At 46.8% G+C, this 17173-nt stretch overlaps 1 protein-coding gene across 1 annotated transcript in view; it reads left to right on the forward strand.

Moving 5' to 3' along the window:
• N4BP1 (NEDD4 binding protein 1) overlaps nt 1-8638 on the forward strand; it is a gene marked incomplete at its 3' end in the record, with an annotated part of 51882 nt that extends 43244 nt beyond the window's left edge. The window contains exons 6-7 of the mRNA XM_080702615.1: nt 6371-6478; nt 8281-8638. Of these exons, the coding sequence (XP_080558741.1) occupies nt 6371-6478; nt 8281-8638 (466 nt within the window). The remainder of the gene's footprint in view (nt 1-6370; nt 6479-8280) is intronic.
• Between the last annotated feature and the right edge of the window lie 8535 nt (nt 8639-17173).

The following is a 17173-nucleotide window of genomic DNA, read 5'->3' on the forward strand; positions in this document are numbered from 1 at the left end:
GCTCTCAGCAACTTAGTGAGACCCTGTTTCCAAATAAAGTATAAAAATAGGTCTGGGAGTATAGACTGGAGGTAGAAAAGCCTCTGGGTTCCACCCCCAATACCACAAAAGAATAAATAAATAAAAAATAAAAACATGTTTAGAAGTCAGGCATGGTGGCGCACGATTGTAATCCCAGCATTTGGGAGACTGAGACAGGAGGATTGTGGTTTGCAGACAGCCTCAGCTACTTAGTGAGGCCCTTTGCAATTAAGACCCTATTTCAAAATAAAGAATAAAGCCAGGCATGGTGGCATACAGTTGTAATCCCAGCATTTGGAAGGCTGTGACAGGATAACACAGGCTCGAAGCCAGCCTCAGCTCCTTAGGCTCTCAGCAATTTAGTGAGACCCTATTTCCAAATAAAATATAAGAAAAATAGGTCTGGGAGTGTAGCCCAGAGGTAGAAAGCCCCTGTGGTTCCTGGTACATACATACATTTTTAAAAATGGGGCTAGAGGTAGAATGTCCCTGGGTTTTATCCCCAGTACTGCTCAAGAAGAAGAGGAAGAGGGGGAGGGGGAGGATTATTTAAAAAGAGTTTAGTGTTCATTGCTGTATGATTTTTATTTGTGGCAATACTGTGAATATGTCCATCTAATGAAGCTTGCCTTAAGATCAGTGAATACTAGCTTCCAGGACTTACTAGCTAGCATCACATGACTATTTATTTATTTATTGCTCCACTGGGGATGGAACCCAGGGACATTCTACCTCTTAGCAGTACCCCCAGCCCTATTTTTTATTCTTTATTTTGAAACATGGTCTAGCTAAGTTGCAAAGGCCTCCCTAAACAGCTGATGCTGGCTTTGAACCTGTGACTCTCATGTCTCAGTCTACCAAGTACTGAGATTGCAAGCATGCGCCATCATGCCTGGTCTGACCATTTATTTAAAACAAAGAACAAGACTCTGCTGTAGTGCCTATCATACACACCATTAATCTTTTTGCTTATTTATTTTTTTAATTTTCTTTTTGTGTTATTGGAGGTGGAACCCAGGGGACCTTTACCACTGACCTGCACTGCCAGCCCTTTTTTTGGTGGTGGTACTGGGGATCGAACTCAGGGGCCTTCTACCTCCGGGCTACACTCCCAGACCTATTTTATATTTTATTTGGGAATGGTCTCTTAAGCCAGCCTCAGCACAATCGATCTTCCTGTCTCAGCCTCCCAAGCACGGGAATTACAAGCGTGCCCCACCACGCCCAGCCCAGCCCCCCCCCCTTTTTTTTTATCATTCACTCATTTATTGTGTAATACTGAGGATCAAACCCAGGAGCATTCTACTCTAAGCTACACCCTTGACCCAATTTTATTGTTTGTTTTTTTCCTTCCTTCCTTCCTTCCTTCCTTCCTTCTTTTTCTTTCTTTCTTTCTTCCTTTCTTTCTTTCTTTCTTTCTTTCTTTCTTTTTTTTTTTGTGTGTGTGTGGGGGGGGGGTACTGGGGGTGGAACCCAGGGGCTTTTTTTACCTTTGTGCTATACTCCCAGACCTATTTTATTTATACTTTATTTGGAAACAGGGTCTCACTAAGTTTCTGAGAGCCTCACTAAATAGCCGAGGCTGGCTTCAAACTTCTGTGATCCTCCTGTCTCCGCCTCCCAAGTGCTGGGATTACAAGCATGTGCCACCACAACCGGCTCTGATATTTATATTTGGCTAGATCGTTGGAGGATTTTAGGAAAAGCTTTGCTATAAAATGCCCAGGTAGATCGGACGTGATGGCACACACCTATAATTCCTACACTTGGGAGGCTGAGACAGGAGGATCACAAATTTGAGGACATCTCAGTGAGTAGTGAGACTTTCATCAACCTAATGAGATCCTGTTTCCAAATAAGAAAAAAAGTCAGGCTGGGGGTATAGTTTGAAGGTAAAATGCTTCTGGGTTCAATCCCCAGCAAAACACACACACACACACACACACACACACACACACACACACACACGCCAGATGAGGGTTAATTAGTGCATGCATTTTGATCCATGTGCTGCTAAAAAGCAGTTAGTGATAGCTGAATCAATGATAGGCAGTTCATAAACCATTAATCTTTGAGGACATGATTCTCCTGGGTCTTTGCCCTTGTCTTCATTGTTTCTGTATTAGATAGTCACCTGTACAACTGGGGAGGGTTTAAATGCAGTAAGACTCAAACCAACCATTTCATTCAAAATTTGTAAAAGCAGTGTAAAAACAAAGATATAGACAACACAGGCACTGGGATGTTTTTTGTGGTTTTTTTGTTTGTTTGCTTTGTAGTACTGGGGATTGAACCAAGAGGCATTCTACCTCCAAGCTACACCCCCAGCCTTATTTTTATGTCGAAAGCCAGCTAGTCCACTCGGGGCGCGAGTTTGCTCGCGGTCGAGAGTCTCAGTAAAGATGGGGAAAGATAGAGTGACGTACTACAGATTCTTATGTGTAGCGGTTCTTTCCTAGGAAAATAATCCTATGATCGGCGCTTTTGAAAAAGAACCTGACATGGATCAATGCTTCTTGTGCAATCGAACACTTTGTTTTGGACACAAGATTTTTTATATATTCCCCTCTCCCAGTGAATTTCTAGTAAAAAAAAAAAAAAGTGCAAAACACCCAAGGTACAAAAGAGAGATACACCATGCAGATTACCAACCCTGAACAAGACAAAAGTAAGGCCTGGGATATCCCAGGTCTTTGTGATTGAGATCAGTCCCATTATCTCAGGTGGGCCTTGTGCTTTGGAGCCCAGCCCCTTTTGGCCTTGCAGCTGCAGAGGCTTCTATTTGGCTAAAAGTCACACCCAAAATCACTTGAAGAGTCCAGTTTGTTTTTTAAGGGTTTTCTTTAACCCTTTCGGAGCTCTCATTCCTAGGGCTTAGTCCAATGTCCTCTTTTGTATATAATGGGGGACGAAGTCCGAGATTCCAGCTTTCATATAGTTATCGTAAGGAAAATCCGTGTTCCTTTATGATGATTTAAGGAATTTCGATGAATGTCTGCTGGATTTTGTCTGCAATACTATCCGCTGTCTGAAAACTTAAACAAACTCATGACACAGTTTAGCAGGTAACCACCAAGAAATAACACAAAGTCTTTAGATTTAGTTGTCAGATATATTTCTCTAGCAGCTGAGCATTTTCCCTCTTTTAATAATCCATATTCCTATCACTAACCCTCTGCAACTTTCTTTTCTTTTCTGATTACCCTAATTCTCTCTTTCCCATTTGGGCCAATCTTAGGATAAGCTCTTCTTCATACAAAAATACTTTCTCATTCTCACCATATTCTCTTTCTTTTACACATCTATTTTATCTGTCCTTTGTTTTGACATAGCTATTTTTAACCAGGTGGTGTCCCTGTACTAGGTGCAAAAGCCAAGATTTATTGAAGATCAAAGATAAAGGTGGACTGGAATGCTGCCACTGCTTCTAATTACCATTTGAACAAGGCTCATCTAATTACCATTTGAGCAAGGCTGAAAGTTTACTGGAAGGATTATTTTACATGGATTCAATTTCTCTCGCAGTCCTGATCTTTTTTCCACCCGAGCAATTCGTTTGGAGAGTTAAAAGAATCATTACCAAAAGGATAATAGTTATGAAAGAATATCTAAGAGTGGAGGAGTTTTTTGGCCAGAGACGATGCCCTCTCTCAGGGCTAATCGCCGATGACTACATGGATTCTCACACATGTAGATGCCGAGATGGAGTGGGCAGCAAAGTCTTGGCATTTTTATGTGGTATTGGGCATGGAACCCAGGGACTTTCTTCCCCTGGTCTACACTCCCAGTCCAATTTTATAATTTATTTGGAAACAGGGTCTCACTAAGTTGCTGAGAGCCTCACTAAGTAGCTGAGGCTGGCTTCGAACCTCTGTGATCTTCCTGTCTCAGCCTCCTAAGTACTGGGATTACAAGGGTGCACCACCACGCTTGGCTCTCCCCAGTTTTATTTTTATTCTCTATTTTGAATAGAGAATAGGGTCTCACTGAGTTGCAAAGGGACTCACTAAATAGCTGAGGCTGTCTGCAAATTGTAGTCCTCCTGTCTCAGCCTTCCAAATGCCGAGATTATAAGCGTGAGCCCCCATGCCCAGTTTATTCTTTATTTTAAAGCAGGTCTTACTAAGTAGCTGAGGCTGGCCATGAGCCTGCAATCCTCCTGTCTCAGCCTCCCATATATTGGGATTACAGGCATATACCATAACACCAGGATTTGTTTCATTTTATTTTGTAGGGACAGAACTCAAGGGCATTCTATTCCTGAGATGACTAATTTTATGTTGGAGCAGGGTCTCACTAAGTTACTGGATCCTCAAATTTAGGATCCTCTTGTCTCAGCCTCCCAAGTACTGGGATTATAAGCGTGTTATCACCACACCTGGCTATTTTTTTTTATTTTTATTTTTTGGTGGTACTAGGAATGGAACCCAGGGGCTTTCTACCTCCGGCCTATACTCCCAGACCTATTTTATATTTTATTTGGAAACAGGGTCTCACTAAGTTGTTGAGAGCCTCACTAAGTAGTTGAGGCTGGCTTCGAACCCGAGCGATCCTCCTGTCTCAGCCTCCTAAGCACGGGGATTACAAGCATGTGTCACCATGCCCAGCTTATTGATTTCCTTTTTAAAACTGTTATTTTTAGTGTGTGTGCCTATGGATACATTTATTTTCCCTTTTTTTTTTTTTTTTTTTTTTTTGCAGTACTGGGGATGGAACCCTGGGGCATTCTACCTCCAAGCTATACTCCCAGCCCTACTTTTTATTCTTTATTTGGAAACAGGGTCTCACTGAGTTGCAAAGTGCCTCACTATGTAGCTGAGGCTGGCTTAGAACCTGCACAATCCTCCTGTTTCTGCCTCTCAAATGCTAGGATTACAAGCTTGCGCCACCACACCCAGCTATTTTCACTTTCGTTAAAAGCTAAACCTTTGTTGCATACCTGTTGTGTCCTAAGCAGAAAGTCTTTAAATCTCATTCCCAAACTCAGAGAAAAATAAAAAAATTATTGATAAGAATTGTGGGGGGCACCAGGCGTGGTGGCGCACGCTTGTAATCCCCGCGCTTGTTAGGCGGAGACAGGAGGATCGCGCAGGTTTGAAGCCAGCCACGCTTGGCTTAAGAAACCCTGTTTACAAATAAAAAGCATAAAATGGGTCTGGGAGTGTAGCCCAGAGGTAGAAGGGCTTCCAGGAACCCCAGTACCAAAAGGAAAGAAGGAAGAATATTGTGGGGGGAGAGGGCATCTGGGCCTATTGGTATATGCCTATAATCCTAGTACTTGGGAGGCTGAGACAGGATGATTGTAGGTTCAAGGCCAGTCTCAGCAACCTAACAAGACTTGTTTCAATTTTTTTTTTTTTTTTTTGGTGGTACTGGGGGTGGAACCCAGAGGCTTTCTACCTCCGGGATATACTCCCAGACCTATTTTATATTTTATTTGGAAACAGGGTCTCAGTAAGTTGCTGAGGCTGGCTTTGAACCCCTGCGATCCTCCTGTTTCAGCCTCCCAAGCGCGGGGATTACAAGCGTGCGCCACCACGCCCGGCTGTTTCAAAAATTTTTTAAAAAAAGGAGAAAAGAAAAGGGCTGAGATACAGTTCAGAAGTAGAATGCCCCTGGGTTCAATTCCCAGTACAGGGTGGGGAGGTGCAGGGGGACATAGGGACAATTGATAGTTTCTTACCTATTGAATTTGTATCCAAAACAAAAGTTAAAGTGGTTTGAGTGTGGGTCGTTTATCCCTAAGGCAGTTAAGCAGTTTTAGAATTCATAGGCTGACCAATCTTTTGGAATTGGGTGGCTACTCTGAGATACATCTCAGTTCCTGCATCCATAAAGAGTGCTTTGCTGGGTGCTGTGGCACATGCCTGTATTCTCAATACTTAGGAGGCTGAGACAGGAGACTCTCAGGTTTGAGGCTGTGCTTAAAATTTAGCAAGACCCTGTTTCAAAATAAAATAAAGCCGGGTGTGGTGATGTATGCTTGTAATCCCAGTACTTGAGAGGTTGAGACAGGAGGATAACAGGTTCTCAGACAGCCTCAGCTACTTGTGAGGCTCTCTGCAACTTAGTGAGATCCAGTTTCAAGTAAAAAATTAAAATATAGGGCTGGGGGTGTAGCTCAGAGGTAGAATACCCCTGAATTCAACTCCCCAGTACTGCAATAAGCAAACAAACAAATAAATGGAATAAAATCAGGCTGGGGATATAGCTCAGTATGAATGAATGAATGAATGAATGAATGAATGAATGAATGAATGAATGAATATATTGGGCTGGGGTATAGCTTAGAATTCCTCCAGATTCTATCCCCAGTACCAAGAAAGGCATTTTTTCCTCTGTGTTGTAGATTGCTTCAGTATACGTTTGTGGGGGACATATTTATGGTTCCTGATGATCCTCTGGGAAGAAGTGGACCTCGACTAGAAGAATTTCTTCGGAAGGAGGTCTTTCTTAGGTATTTCTTTAGATTATCTTGTATCTAAAAGCTTATTTCATGTCAGTTTTTTGTACTCTAGTGCAAGTGCTATCTTTGAAGACTAAAATTGCATTTTAATATTTTAAGCCTTAGATTTATTAATAGTATAATGTATGTGGAAGCCAATCATCAAACATCCCCAACAGACCAGATAATCTGTGGTCCTTTTTATTTTACCCTTAGGAAAGGGTGGGCAGCCAAACATTTTTATGAGTCTAAGACGACAAAGCAAGTTTTCCAAATTGGTGCTCACTTTCTAGAGGGCGCCACTTGGCTTCATTATGTGTGTGTGAAACAAGGTCTCTCTAGTTGATTTTAGATTCTTGCTAAATTTCTGAGGTTGGTCTTGGACCTGTAATCCTCCTATATCAGCTTTCCAAGTACTGGGATTACAAGTGCGCGCCACCACACCTGGCTCTATTATTTATTTTTGAAACAGGGTCTCACTAAGTTGTGGAGGACCTCAAAGTAGTTGAGGCTGAAGCCAAGCATGGAGGTGCATGCTTGTAATCCCAGCATTTGGGAGGCTGAGACAGGAAGATTGCAGTTCTTGGACAGCCTCAGCTACTTAGCAACTCTTTGAGACCCTGTTTCAAAGTAAAGAATAAAAATAGGGCTGGGAATGTAGCTCAGAGGTAGAGTGTCCCTGGTTTGCATCCCCAGTACTGCAAAAAGAAAAAGTAGCTGAGGCTGGTGGCAAACTTGAGATCCTTCTGCCTTAGCCTTCCAAGCACTGGGATTTCAAGCATGCACTACCACACCCCGTTCTTCTCACACATCTTAACTTGGAAGTCCTCTACTGGCCTGAGGCCCTGAGGTATGAGTGTGACCTCCAAGGCGAATGGGTCAAACTGAATGGGAGAATTCCTTCTCCCTCTGCTCCTTGAGTGGTCTGGTGTGGTCGCAGGCTCAGCCCTGCTGCCCTGTTTCTTCTCACACAGTGGCTCTTTACAAAAATGTTAACTAAGAGTTGGTAATCCATTCCTTCACAGAGGGATTGCATTTGAATTTAGCTAAACTTTTGAAGTTGAGAAAACTGTTGAGCCCATCTCTAAGCTTCAGGCCAGAGTCATAGATTTTTAGAAGTACAGACGCCCTCCCTTGCGTACATATTTGCACACACCCATGTGCACACTAGTTGTGGGCACTGGTGCCTCATACATCATCAAACAGGGTTGCTTCTCTGTCCTGTCAGCCAGGACCCTACCCAGAATCAGATTCCCCAGAGGAGTAGTTTTTTTTGTTTGTTTTTTGTTTTGTTTTGTTTTTTTGGTGGTACTGGGGTTCCTAGAAACCCTTCTACCTCCGGGCTACACTCCCAGACCCATTTTATACGTTTTTTTAAATTTTTACTTAGAAACAGGGTCTCTTAAGCCAGCACGGCTGGCTTCGAACCTGTGTGATCCTCCTGTCTCCGCCTCCCAAGCGCGGGGATTACAAGCGTGCACCACCACGCCCGGCTACAGTAGATTATTATAGTCCATAATTTTAAAATCTCCCATGTGGCTCTCTGGTTTCAAACCAAAACAGGCACATTGGGTCTGGCCTCTGGCAGCTGGCCTGGGAGGATGATGCCACCTCACGAGGACCTTTTTCTCTGTCCTGACCAGCCTGGAGGCTGGTCTAGTATCAGTGGAATTCCCGTAGGCACCTCTTCGGTGCTGACATCACTGCCCCTGTGGCGGTCTCACATCTTGAGTCTCAAGGTCAGCAGCATGTGCTTTAGGAAGGATTCTCATTTTTCTCACAACCCAGCTCACCAAGCCTCGCTTCATCCACAGAGATATGCAGCCTCTGCTCAATGCCCTGCCGAACATGGGCATATTTGACCCTGGCTTCAGGGGTCCTTGTACCCAGGCAGTAAGCACCAGCCACCAGCCTTCAGCTCGGATTCAGGGAGCCCCTCCAAGCCACTGGCTTCCTCAGCAATCCCGCTTCCCACTCCTGCCAAACCTCCCCAGTGTCCAGCAAAACCTGCCTATGCCAGCACAGAGGTCTTCAGCAGAAACCAGCGAGCTGAGGGAAGCCCTGCTGAAGATCTTCCCTGACTCTGAGCAGAAACTGAAAATTGACCAGATCTTGGCGGCCCATCCATACATGAAAGATCTGAATGCACTGTCTGCCATGGTGTTGGATTGAAGACTGCTGAGAAGCATGCGCTCAGGGCTGACTGATCAAACTTGAGCTGATGACTGTGCGTGTTGGAGAGTGTCATAATGTGAAGAAACCTATTTCTAGTGTAAATGTTGCAGTGTATAGAAAAAAGAAAAAAAAAAGATGTTTTGTGTATAAAAAATCTGGGTTTTCAAAACCAGCTTTTTTCTATATATAAATTATGCTGCTATTACAGATTAACATTTTCTGTAAAAGGAAAGTCTACATTTTCTGCCTGTTCAGAACTGTTTAATAGCAGTTACTCTTGAGTGTATTTACATTTTTATGTTTTTTAAACTATTTTCCTTAAAGCTAAAGATATTGACAAATGGATATGGTTAGCATTTCTAAATAAAAGAGTTGCTTTCTTAAGGAAAGCAAGACCTCTTAAAAGTCTATTTTCTTGAGGTAAATATATCTTGTCCACTAACAAAGAGTGTGCTCCCCTTCCTGCCTTCTTGGCCCTCCCCCTGGAGTTGGGGTTGGTTTGCTCCTGTGGGGTCTTTTGTTAGAGCCATTTGTGAGAGTGGACAAGTGGTGCCACTAGATGGCACTTTGTGCCTAGCCATTGTTAATGACCAGGGCAAAGTTAGACTCACAGAATATCAGGGCTAGACATTCTAGAGCTCATGTAGTCCCGCCTTTCTTCCCCTTCCATGCCACGGAAGAGGGAGCTGAGGCCCATCGTGCTCACTGTCCGGACATGCCCATGGCTGCAGCCGTGGAGTGGCCAGACAGAGCCAGACCCCTCCTCACCCAGTGCTGTGACGCACTCATGTGGCTGGGCTTCCATGCACCTGACCTGACTAGAAGTCATGTCAGCCTCAGAAGACCATGCCAATGTGAGGACTTTAATGAAGGACCCCATTATTGTAGCCAGCTGTGTTCACAACCCTGGGAGGTGCCCAGTGCGGAGTTTGTACAGCTTTGCCAAAAAAGTTTTCTATTCTCAAGAATGACCCAAGCCAATAAATAGCATTAGTAGCTTCCATGAGGGTCCCAGAGCCCCTCTATTTATTTCCATGTGTTTGTTTTTTTGGTGTTGTCCTAAGCAGCTTTTCCTGTGAGTCTTTCTCAGAACCAGTTATCTTAGTGTTGTCTATTTCCAGTATTATTCAAATTCTGTCAGTGAAGTTCTTCTCCTGGTAATTCTTAACATTTTTACTATTATCTTGACCTTTCAAAGGGCTTTGTATTTTATACCTGTGCTTTCTCCAGGCTGCTCACGGTCAGTTTCCTTTCTTTCCTGTGGCTCGTGTCTCTCTTCCAGCCTCCAGAAATAGCAGTTGAGAATGGGGTGCTGGTTTGCTCTCCATGATGCAGGGCCTGAGTGGCATCCCAGAATGCTCCCGCCAGGTGTGTGTCCTCTTGGTTTGACTAGACCCCCGCATTCCCCAGGAAATGAGTCCCGAGCTCTCCTGGCAGCCTGACTTATACTTAAGTTGCATTTTTGTTCAGATGCTTTGACAATGCATCTGATACCAAACCGGTTGTCAGCTGTACTTTGGGCCAGGCTGCCAATTCAGCCAGCTGTGAAGGTAGAGACAGAAGAGTTGAGGCAGGCCAGGGAGGTGACTTCAGCCACAGCCCCTGTGCCTCAGCTTCACGGCTGAGATACGAAGGCTAGAGCTGCCTTGGAGCCCAGCACCTCACCAATCCAGTACTTCACCTTTGTCAAAAAGATGAGCTGGGCCGGGCGTGGTGGCACACGCTTGTAATCCCCGCGCTTGGGAGGCTGAGACAGGAGGATCTCACAGTTCGAAGCCAGCCTCAGCTACTCAGTGAGGGTCTCAGCAATTTAGTGAGACCCTGTTTCCAAATAAAATATAAAATAGGTCTGGAAGTATAGCCCAGAAGTAGAAGGCCTCTGGGTTCCACCCCCAGTACCACCAAAAAAAAAAAAAAAGATGAGCTGGTCATGGTGGTGCACGCTTGTAATCCCAGGACTTGGGAGGCTGAGACAGGAGGATTAAAGGATCAAAGCCAGCCTCAGCATTGGAGAGAGGCTCTCAGAAACCTAATGAGATCCTTTCCAAATAAAAATAAAGAAATAAAATTGGGTTGTGGGCATAGCTTGGAGGAAGAAGGCCTCTAGGTTCAATCTCCAGTACTGAAAAAGAAAATACACAAGAGATACTCCAAAGGCCAGGGCTGAGCCTCCACTGATGCCAAGTGGTACTGGCTGGACTGAGACATGTTAAGAGTTTTTAAGGCTCCAGAAGCAGTTTGAATTTGATTTTTGAATTCTGTAAGCCTTATGTTCTTAGTGTTGTTGTTGGTTCTTCATTTTCTTTATTCATTACTGTGGGTTGAACCTCACATATGCTAGGCAAGCATTCTACCATTGAGCTATATTTCTTTCAGCCCTGTTTAATTTTGCTTTGAATCAGGGTCTTACTAAGTTGCTTAGGCTGGCTTTGAACTTAAAATCCCCTGCTTCAGTCTCCCTAGTAACTGGGATTGCAGGCATGCGCCTCGGTGCCCAGTTTAGCGTTGTTTCTGAGAGATCTTTCCTTCTTTCTTGGATATGGGAGGGAAGAAGAGTGAGTGGGAGGAGTATAGGAAAGCATTAATTGCTTTTTAAATTATGGTGTAAAATATAATTCACAATTTTTCTAAAGTTTATCATGTTTTGTATTTAAAAAGCTAATCGTGACCTGTTCTCAGCCGCTGCCTCCTAGTGGGCTCCCCTGCTGCTCAGTAGATATTCAGATGCCCCGCCTCCTGTGTAGGTGCCTCCAATTGCAATCTTGGAAGGGCTGGCAGTAACACTCCCTGGTGGCTCCTCCTAGCTTTTGTGTGGCTCTGCCTTTTGTGTGAGAAGTGGCTGGTGGGGCATAAGATGTAAACCTCATTCAACAGACAAGGTGTCTGGTACTCGGAGAGGTTGTCCAGGTCAAAAGATGGTGCGTGGAGCCAAGTCCAGGCCTATACTTTTTCCTAAGCCCAAGGCCGCTGTCTCTGGGAGAAAAAAGACTTGTTTGATTTGTTAGTAGCCAGTGTTGGAGACTGGAGACTGCCATTCAGGAGAACCCAGTTAGAGGGCAGGGGGATAGGATCAGCTTCGTTAGGCAGGCTCGGCTGTGTTGTCAGGGACTTGGCCCGGCTCAGTGTTTGGTATCAGTGAGAGGCTTATTGTGGCACTGGAGCACTGTGAAGGAGGAGTCATGATGTACACACAGAAACTCAGGCTGTCCACATGCTCTCGGCCCCTGATGTCAGCTCCTCTCCCACGGGCAGTCGCTCCAGGCAACGGGCCGTGGTGCCCAGCCTACTTCTCCCACACTGGGATGTGGCGTTCCTCTGGGGTCTCAGCGCCTCCTCCTCCTTGCCTGCCATTCCCACCAGTGTCCCTGCACTGTTTCCTCTTGTCTCCTAACTGATCTATCTCTGCTTACCTCCATTTCTTCATTATCTTCTCCCACCCCCAAGATTCTTCACACATTTCTGATCCTTTGGATTAAAGTAAGTAAACCGAGTTTCCTCAAGAATCATGGTCATTGCTGCTTTTCCCCGATTCCCCGCTCTGGGACTCGCAGCTTGCACACTTGGCCTCTACCCTGCCGTGTGAATGTGGTCTAGGAGAGGTCTCAGGTGACCCCTGGTGGGGGCCTTGCTCAGTCCTCAGTCTCACGTACCACAGCATCTGATTCTATTACCTTGTTTACCTCATTCTTTTCCTTCTAGACAGTCTTCATTCATTTCTTCTTTCCTTTACCCAAAGGCCAATTCTTAACACCATCTCTCTCAACAGGTGTTTTTCTCAAACTTAGGGCTGCCTGTGGGACTTGTGGTGGAGAGGGCAGCTCTCCTTAGACATGCAGAGTATTGGGCTCTACCCCCAGAGGTGCGGATTCAGTCGCTATGGAGGAAAGCCCTGGAATCTGCTAGTTTAGTGCGCTCCCCATGACTCCTGAGTAGGTGGTCAGGGACCACAGTTTGAGACACGGCACCGCCTTTCCCTAACTCTGCTGCGCTCTGTGGTGACTTCTAACCTCATCACTAGCCCTGTGTACTCCTCGGCCTGCATCTGTTGTGCCTCTCACCCTCCGCCCTCTGTGAGCTCCCCTGCATCTGCCCATGTACTTTGTTCCCCTCTAACACCAGTCCCACTCATGTCCTCCCTGTGGGCGTTGGTCCCGACCATGCAGCCTACCTCTTCCCCTCTCCCACAGTGTTCCAGGTTTATCTTCCAGAAGTTAATTCTGGTCACCCCTCTTCTCCTGTGATCCTCAATAGCTCTTGTGACCAGCACATTAAGTTCAGAGCCCTGAGCCCAGTATCGGTGGCTGTCTGGCTCCTGGCCATACTTGACTGTCTACTCTATATACCCTACCCAAATGCTAAGCCAGCCGTCAGGTCTCCTCAGTTAACTGCACTGCTGTCTACGTATGTACCTCTTCTCTCTGCTACAAACACCCTTGTAAATGGCTTCCCTCTTCAGAGGCCCGGCCTGAGTCTCCTCTGTACCCTTGCCCAGTGCTGTGACCAGAAGCAGCCCCATGGTGTTCTGGGGCCCCACGGCACTTTGTGTCTCACTTCCGATACTCCTGGCTCTAGTTGGTGTCACTGCAGCTAACTGTGTGCTGTGTCTTCCTCCCTCTCTAGACTGTGAGCTCCTCGCGGGCAGGGACTGTCTTTGTTCACTCTGTATTTCCTGTGGTACCTAGCACAGTGCCTTGCACTTGATAGGTGCTTAATAAATGTCTGCTCAAGTGAACTGGAGGATGGTGCCTTCTTGACTGCGGCATCTGGCAACAGGATTGGGATCAGAACCCCACTACCCGGCTGGGGTAGGCCTGGGGTGACGCCTGTTCCTGGCTGGCTCCCTTCTCCTCAGGCTCCAGCACACATGGTCCTGGGCAGATGGTGTAGGCATGGGCCCCTGACAGGGCTCAGCTAATCAGGTATGCCAACATTGTGACCGAGGCAGGTACCTGGCCCAAGCCCCTCCAGTCTTTACTCTGCTGTTGAGAGCCTCAGGGTGACCGCCCATATATGTTAGAAACTATTTTCTGCAATGGTCTTTGGTGAAAAGCAGTAGAAACCTGAGAGAGACTCCTAGTGTTGTGAGTTCTAGGTTTCCACTGTCAGGGAAGCCCATTCTCAGGTGTCACCTTGCTCCGGTGTTCTAACACAGTTCCCTCTGTGCCGAAGTTAGTTCAAACTGGACTTAGAAACCAGGCATGGTGGCGCATGCTTGTAATCCCAGTACTTGGGAGGCTGAGACAGGAGAATCATGCAGGTTCAAAGCTAGCCTCAGCTACTTAGTGAAGCTTTCAACAACTTAGTGAGACCCTGTTTTCAAATAAAATATAAAATAGTTCTGGGAATGTAGCCTAAGGTAAAAGGCCCCTGGGTTTCACACACACACACACACACCCATACCACAAAAAATGGGAGAAACTGGGGGTGTACCTCAGAGGTAGAATACCCTGGGTTCAATCCCCAGTACCCCCACCAAATTGGACTTAGTCTTTGAAATCAAGAAATGGACCTTGAGAAAACACATACTGTTTTTAGTAAGGGCTTGCAGATTGGATTGGAAAGGGTCAGCTTACACTTGGAAAGGTGCCAAATGTTTTGACCACCCCAGTCAGAAAGTGGTGTCAGAGCCCAAAAGATTTTGTATTGTAGATACTCAGTGGGCTGGCCTTCCTGTGCCGCCTCTTCTGGCATCCCTTTGCTCTCTGGGTTATCTCATTCCCTGTTCTGAAGTTCTTTGCTCAGTACTCCATTTGGGCAGAGACCTTGGGATTTGACCTTCCCACACGCTTCTGCTCTCCCAGTCTGTAAAACAGGTGCAGTAAGATAATGCTTCCTGCCTCGGGTGTCCCACGAGGCACCTGGAGTGGTGTGGACACAGCCAGTCAGAGGCCATGAGTCTCCCCTAGCTGCTTTCCACTGGAGACAGGTCTGAATGTGTTCCTCTGTCCCTGCCAGCCACCAGGAGAGTGGCCTGGGAGGAGGGCCCAGAGCCCCAGCAGGGTGCGGATGCCCACCTGTGGCTGCAGATGCCACTGTTCCTTGACCTAGGCTGGCACCCATGACTGCGCCTTGGTGTCACCACCCCAGAGGGCAGTGGGCGGTGCTGAGCCCTCGTCCTCTGTGTGCCAGTGAAGTTTTGTCTCATTTATTCCTCTCAGCAGTGCTCTAGGGTTGGAGCTGTTATCCTCATTAAGTACAAAATTGAGCTATAAAGATGTTAAACTTGGATTCTCTGAGCTAATATGTCCAGAGCTCAAATATGAATTCCATTGGGCCCTTCCAGCTCCCCAGTGACAGAAAGAACGGTGTCTAGAATGGATCCCTCCACCTTCTGAAGAGAATGGAGGCCCATGAAGCCCAGGTCCAGGTTGTCAGCCTGCCAGCTGAGGGAGGCTTTGGGGAGGGGCTGCCTCCCACCTTCCTGCACAGTGGAGCCTGTCCAGCGAGGGTCCTATGGGCGGCCTCCAAGAGCACATTCTTGCAGAGCCAGGGTTGAGCAGTTGTGCAGAAGCTGTCAGGAGGCAGCCTGTGTGTACATCACACCCGCCTTCCTCTTCACGGAGGGAGTGGCCCTTGCTGGATTTTAAAAACTGAAAGCAGCCTTTTATTCCCCAACAGCTCAGGCTTCAGGCCTCTTGACACCTTTGGTACCAGGGTAGGGGGCATTTGCTGGAGTTTCTGGGGAAACTGAAGCTGGACAGGCAAGAATTTGCCCAGAGATAGGACTAAAGTCCATGGCCAGTGCTGGAGAAGAAAACCCAAGGGGCCTGAGTCAGCCCCTCCCAGCCACAGAACTCCAAATCCCAGAGAACAGCCTGTGGGGCTTTCCTTGCCACTACCACCCCCAGTCCCCAAGGAACCCTGCTTGGCCACGGCCTGAAACTCAGGCCTGGGCAAGCCCTGCCCTACCCCCCTTCTTTACCCCAGCAGAGTGGAGGAGGCCTCCTGCAAAAAGAATGTTCCTGTCTGCCCGCCTGTCTGGCTCCTGGATCAGTCTAAGGTTTCAGCCACCAAATAAGGCAGCAGGAAAGCATGGGCCTCCTGCAGCTGGCCCCCAAGGAGCTGCAGATGCTGTGACTTCCTCGTCCATGATGTCTCCGGATACCAGCAGGTTGCTCAGCCCCTCAGAGGGATGGACACCTCTGAGGGGCTGGGCGCCTACCCTTAATCCCTCGCATGGTTGGGGAAACAAGCCCAGCTGTTAAACCACGGAGGCAGGACTGGAGCCCAAACACCCATATCCCCTCTGGATTGTTCTGCTTTCCCAGCCCCTCTTCTGTTCAGAAGTTCTCAAGCCAGGTGCAGTAATACACACCTGTAATCCCAGTGCTTGGGAGGCTGAGACAGGAGCCTTAAAGACGGCATGCCGAAACTTAGACCTTGTTTTGATTTTTTTTCATTTATTTATTTTATTTATTTATTTTTGGTGGTATTGGGGTTCCTGGAAACCCTTCTACCTCTGAGCTACACTCCCACGGGCTACACTCCCAGACCTATTTTATACTTTTTTATGTGGAAACAGGGTCTCTTAAGCCAGCACAGCTGGCTTCGAACCTGCGTGATCCTCCTGTCTCTGCCTCCCAAGCGCGGGGATTACAAGCGTGCGCCACCACGCCTGGCTTGTTTTGATTTTTTTTAAAAAATAGGGTTAGAGCCGGGCGTGGTGTAATCCCAGTGTTTGTAATCCTAGTGCTTAGGAGGCAGAGACAGGAGGATCGCACAGGTTCGAAGCCAGCCTCAGCTACTTAGTGAGGCTCTCAGCAACTTAGTGAGACTCTCTTTCCAAATAAATTATAAAAAATAGGTCAGGAGTTATAAATTATAAAAAAATAGCTCAGAGGTAGGAAAGCCCCTGCGTTCCACCCCCAGTACCCCCCCCACACACACACACAAATAAAAAATAAAAAATAGGGTTAGGTATGTAGCTCAAAGGGAGAATGCCCCTGGGTCAGACCCTAGTACCACAAAAATAAATACATAAATAAGGCTAGGGGTGTCAGAGTAGACAACCCCAGGCTGTCTCCAGCACCACAAAAGCTGTTCTTGAGCAGACATGCAGTATAGGAACAGTCCTGGGGTGAGGGAGGAGGCAGCCAGAGTGGCCCCTTTTCTGAAGGGCCCTGCTCACCCAGCTCACCCAGCGTGATTGAGGGCCAAATGTTGACACCTAATTCTGAACCTTGAAGTTAGTCTCTCAGGCCATAGTTTTCTTGCCTGTCCCTGGAAGTAATGATACCGCTCCTAGAGCTAGGGACTTTCAGTTCTGGCTACACATTGGTGTCACCTTGAGGGAAAGCTTTCCAGTATGGAGCCCAGGCCATACTACTGAACCTCTGGCTTGCATATTTATCAGTCCCCGTTGACCTGTGTGCCTTCAAAGTTGAGAATCACTGCACCATTAGCGTGTTGCAACCAGGAATAAGCCCTGGCTACAGTTCTGGCCCAGAAGGTTCCCAGCCTATGCTGATGTGTCAGCTGGAAGGCCTGGAAATCCTTAGAATACATATGTGGCTCCCTAGGGCCCCTCAGGGT

The sequence above is a fragment of the Muscardinus avellanarius genome (assembly GCF_963383645.1).
Source record: "Muscardinus avellanarius genome assembly, chromosome: 10".
Taxonomy (NCBI): Eukaryota; Metazoa; Chordata; class Mammalia; order Rodentia; family Gliridae; genus Muscardinus; species Muscardinus avellanarius.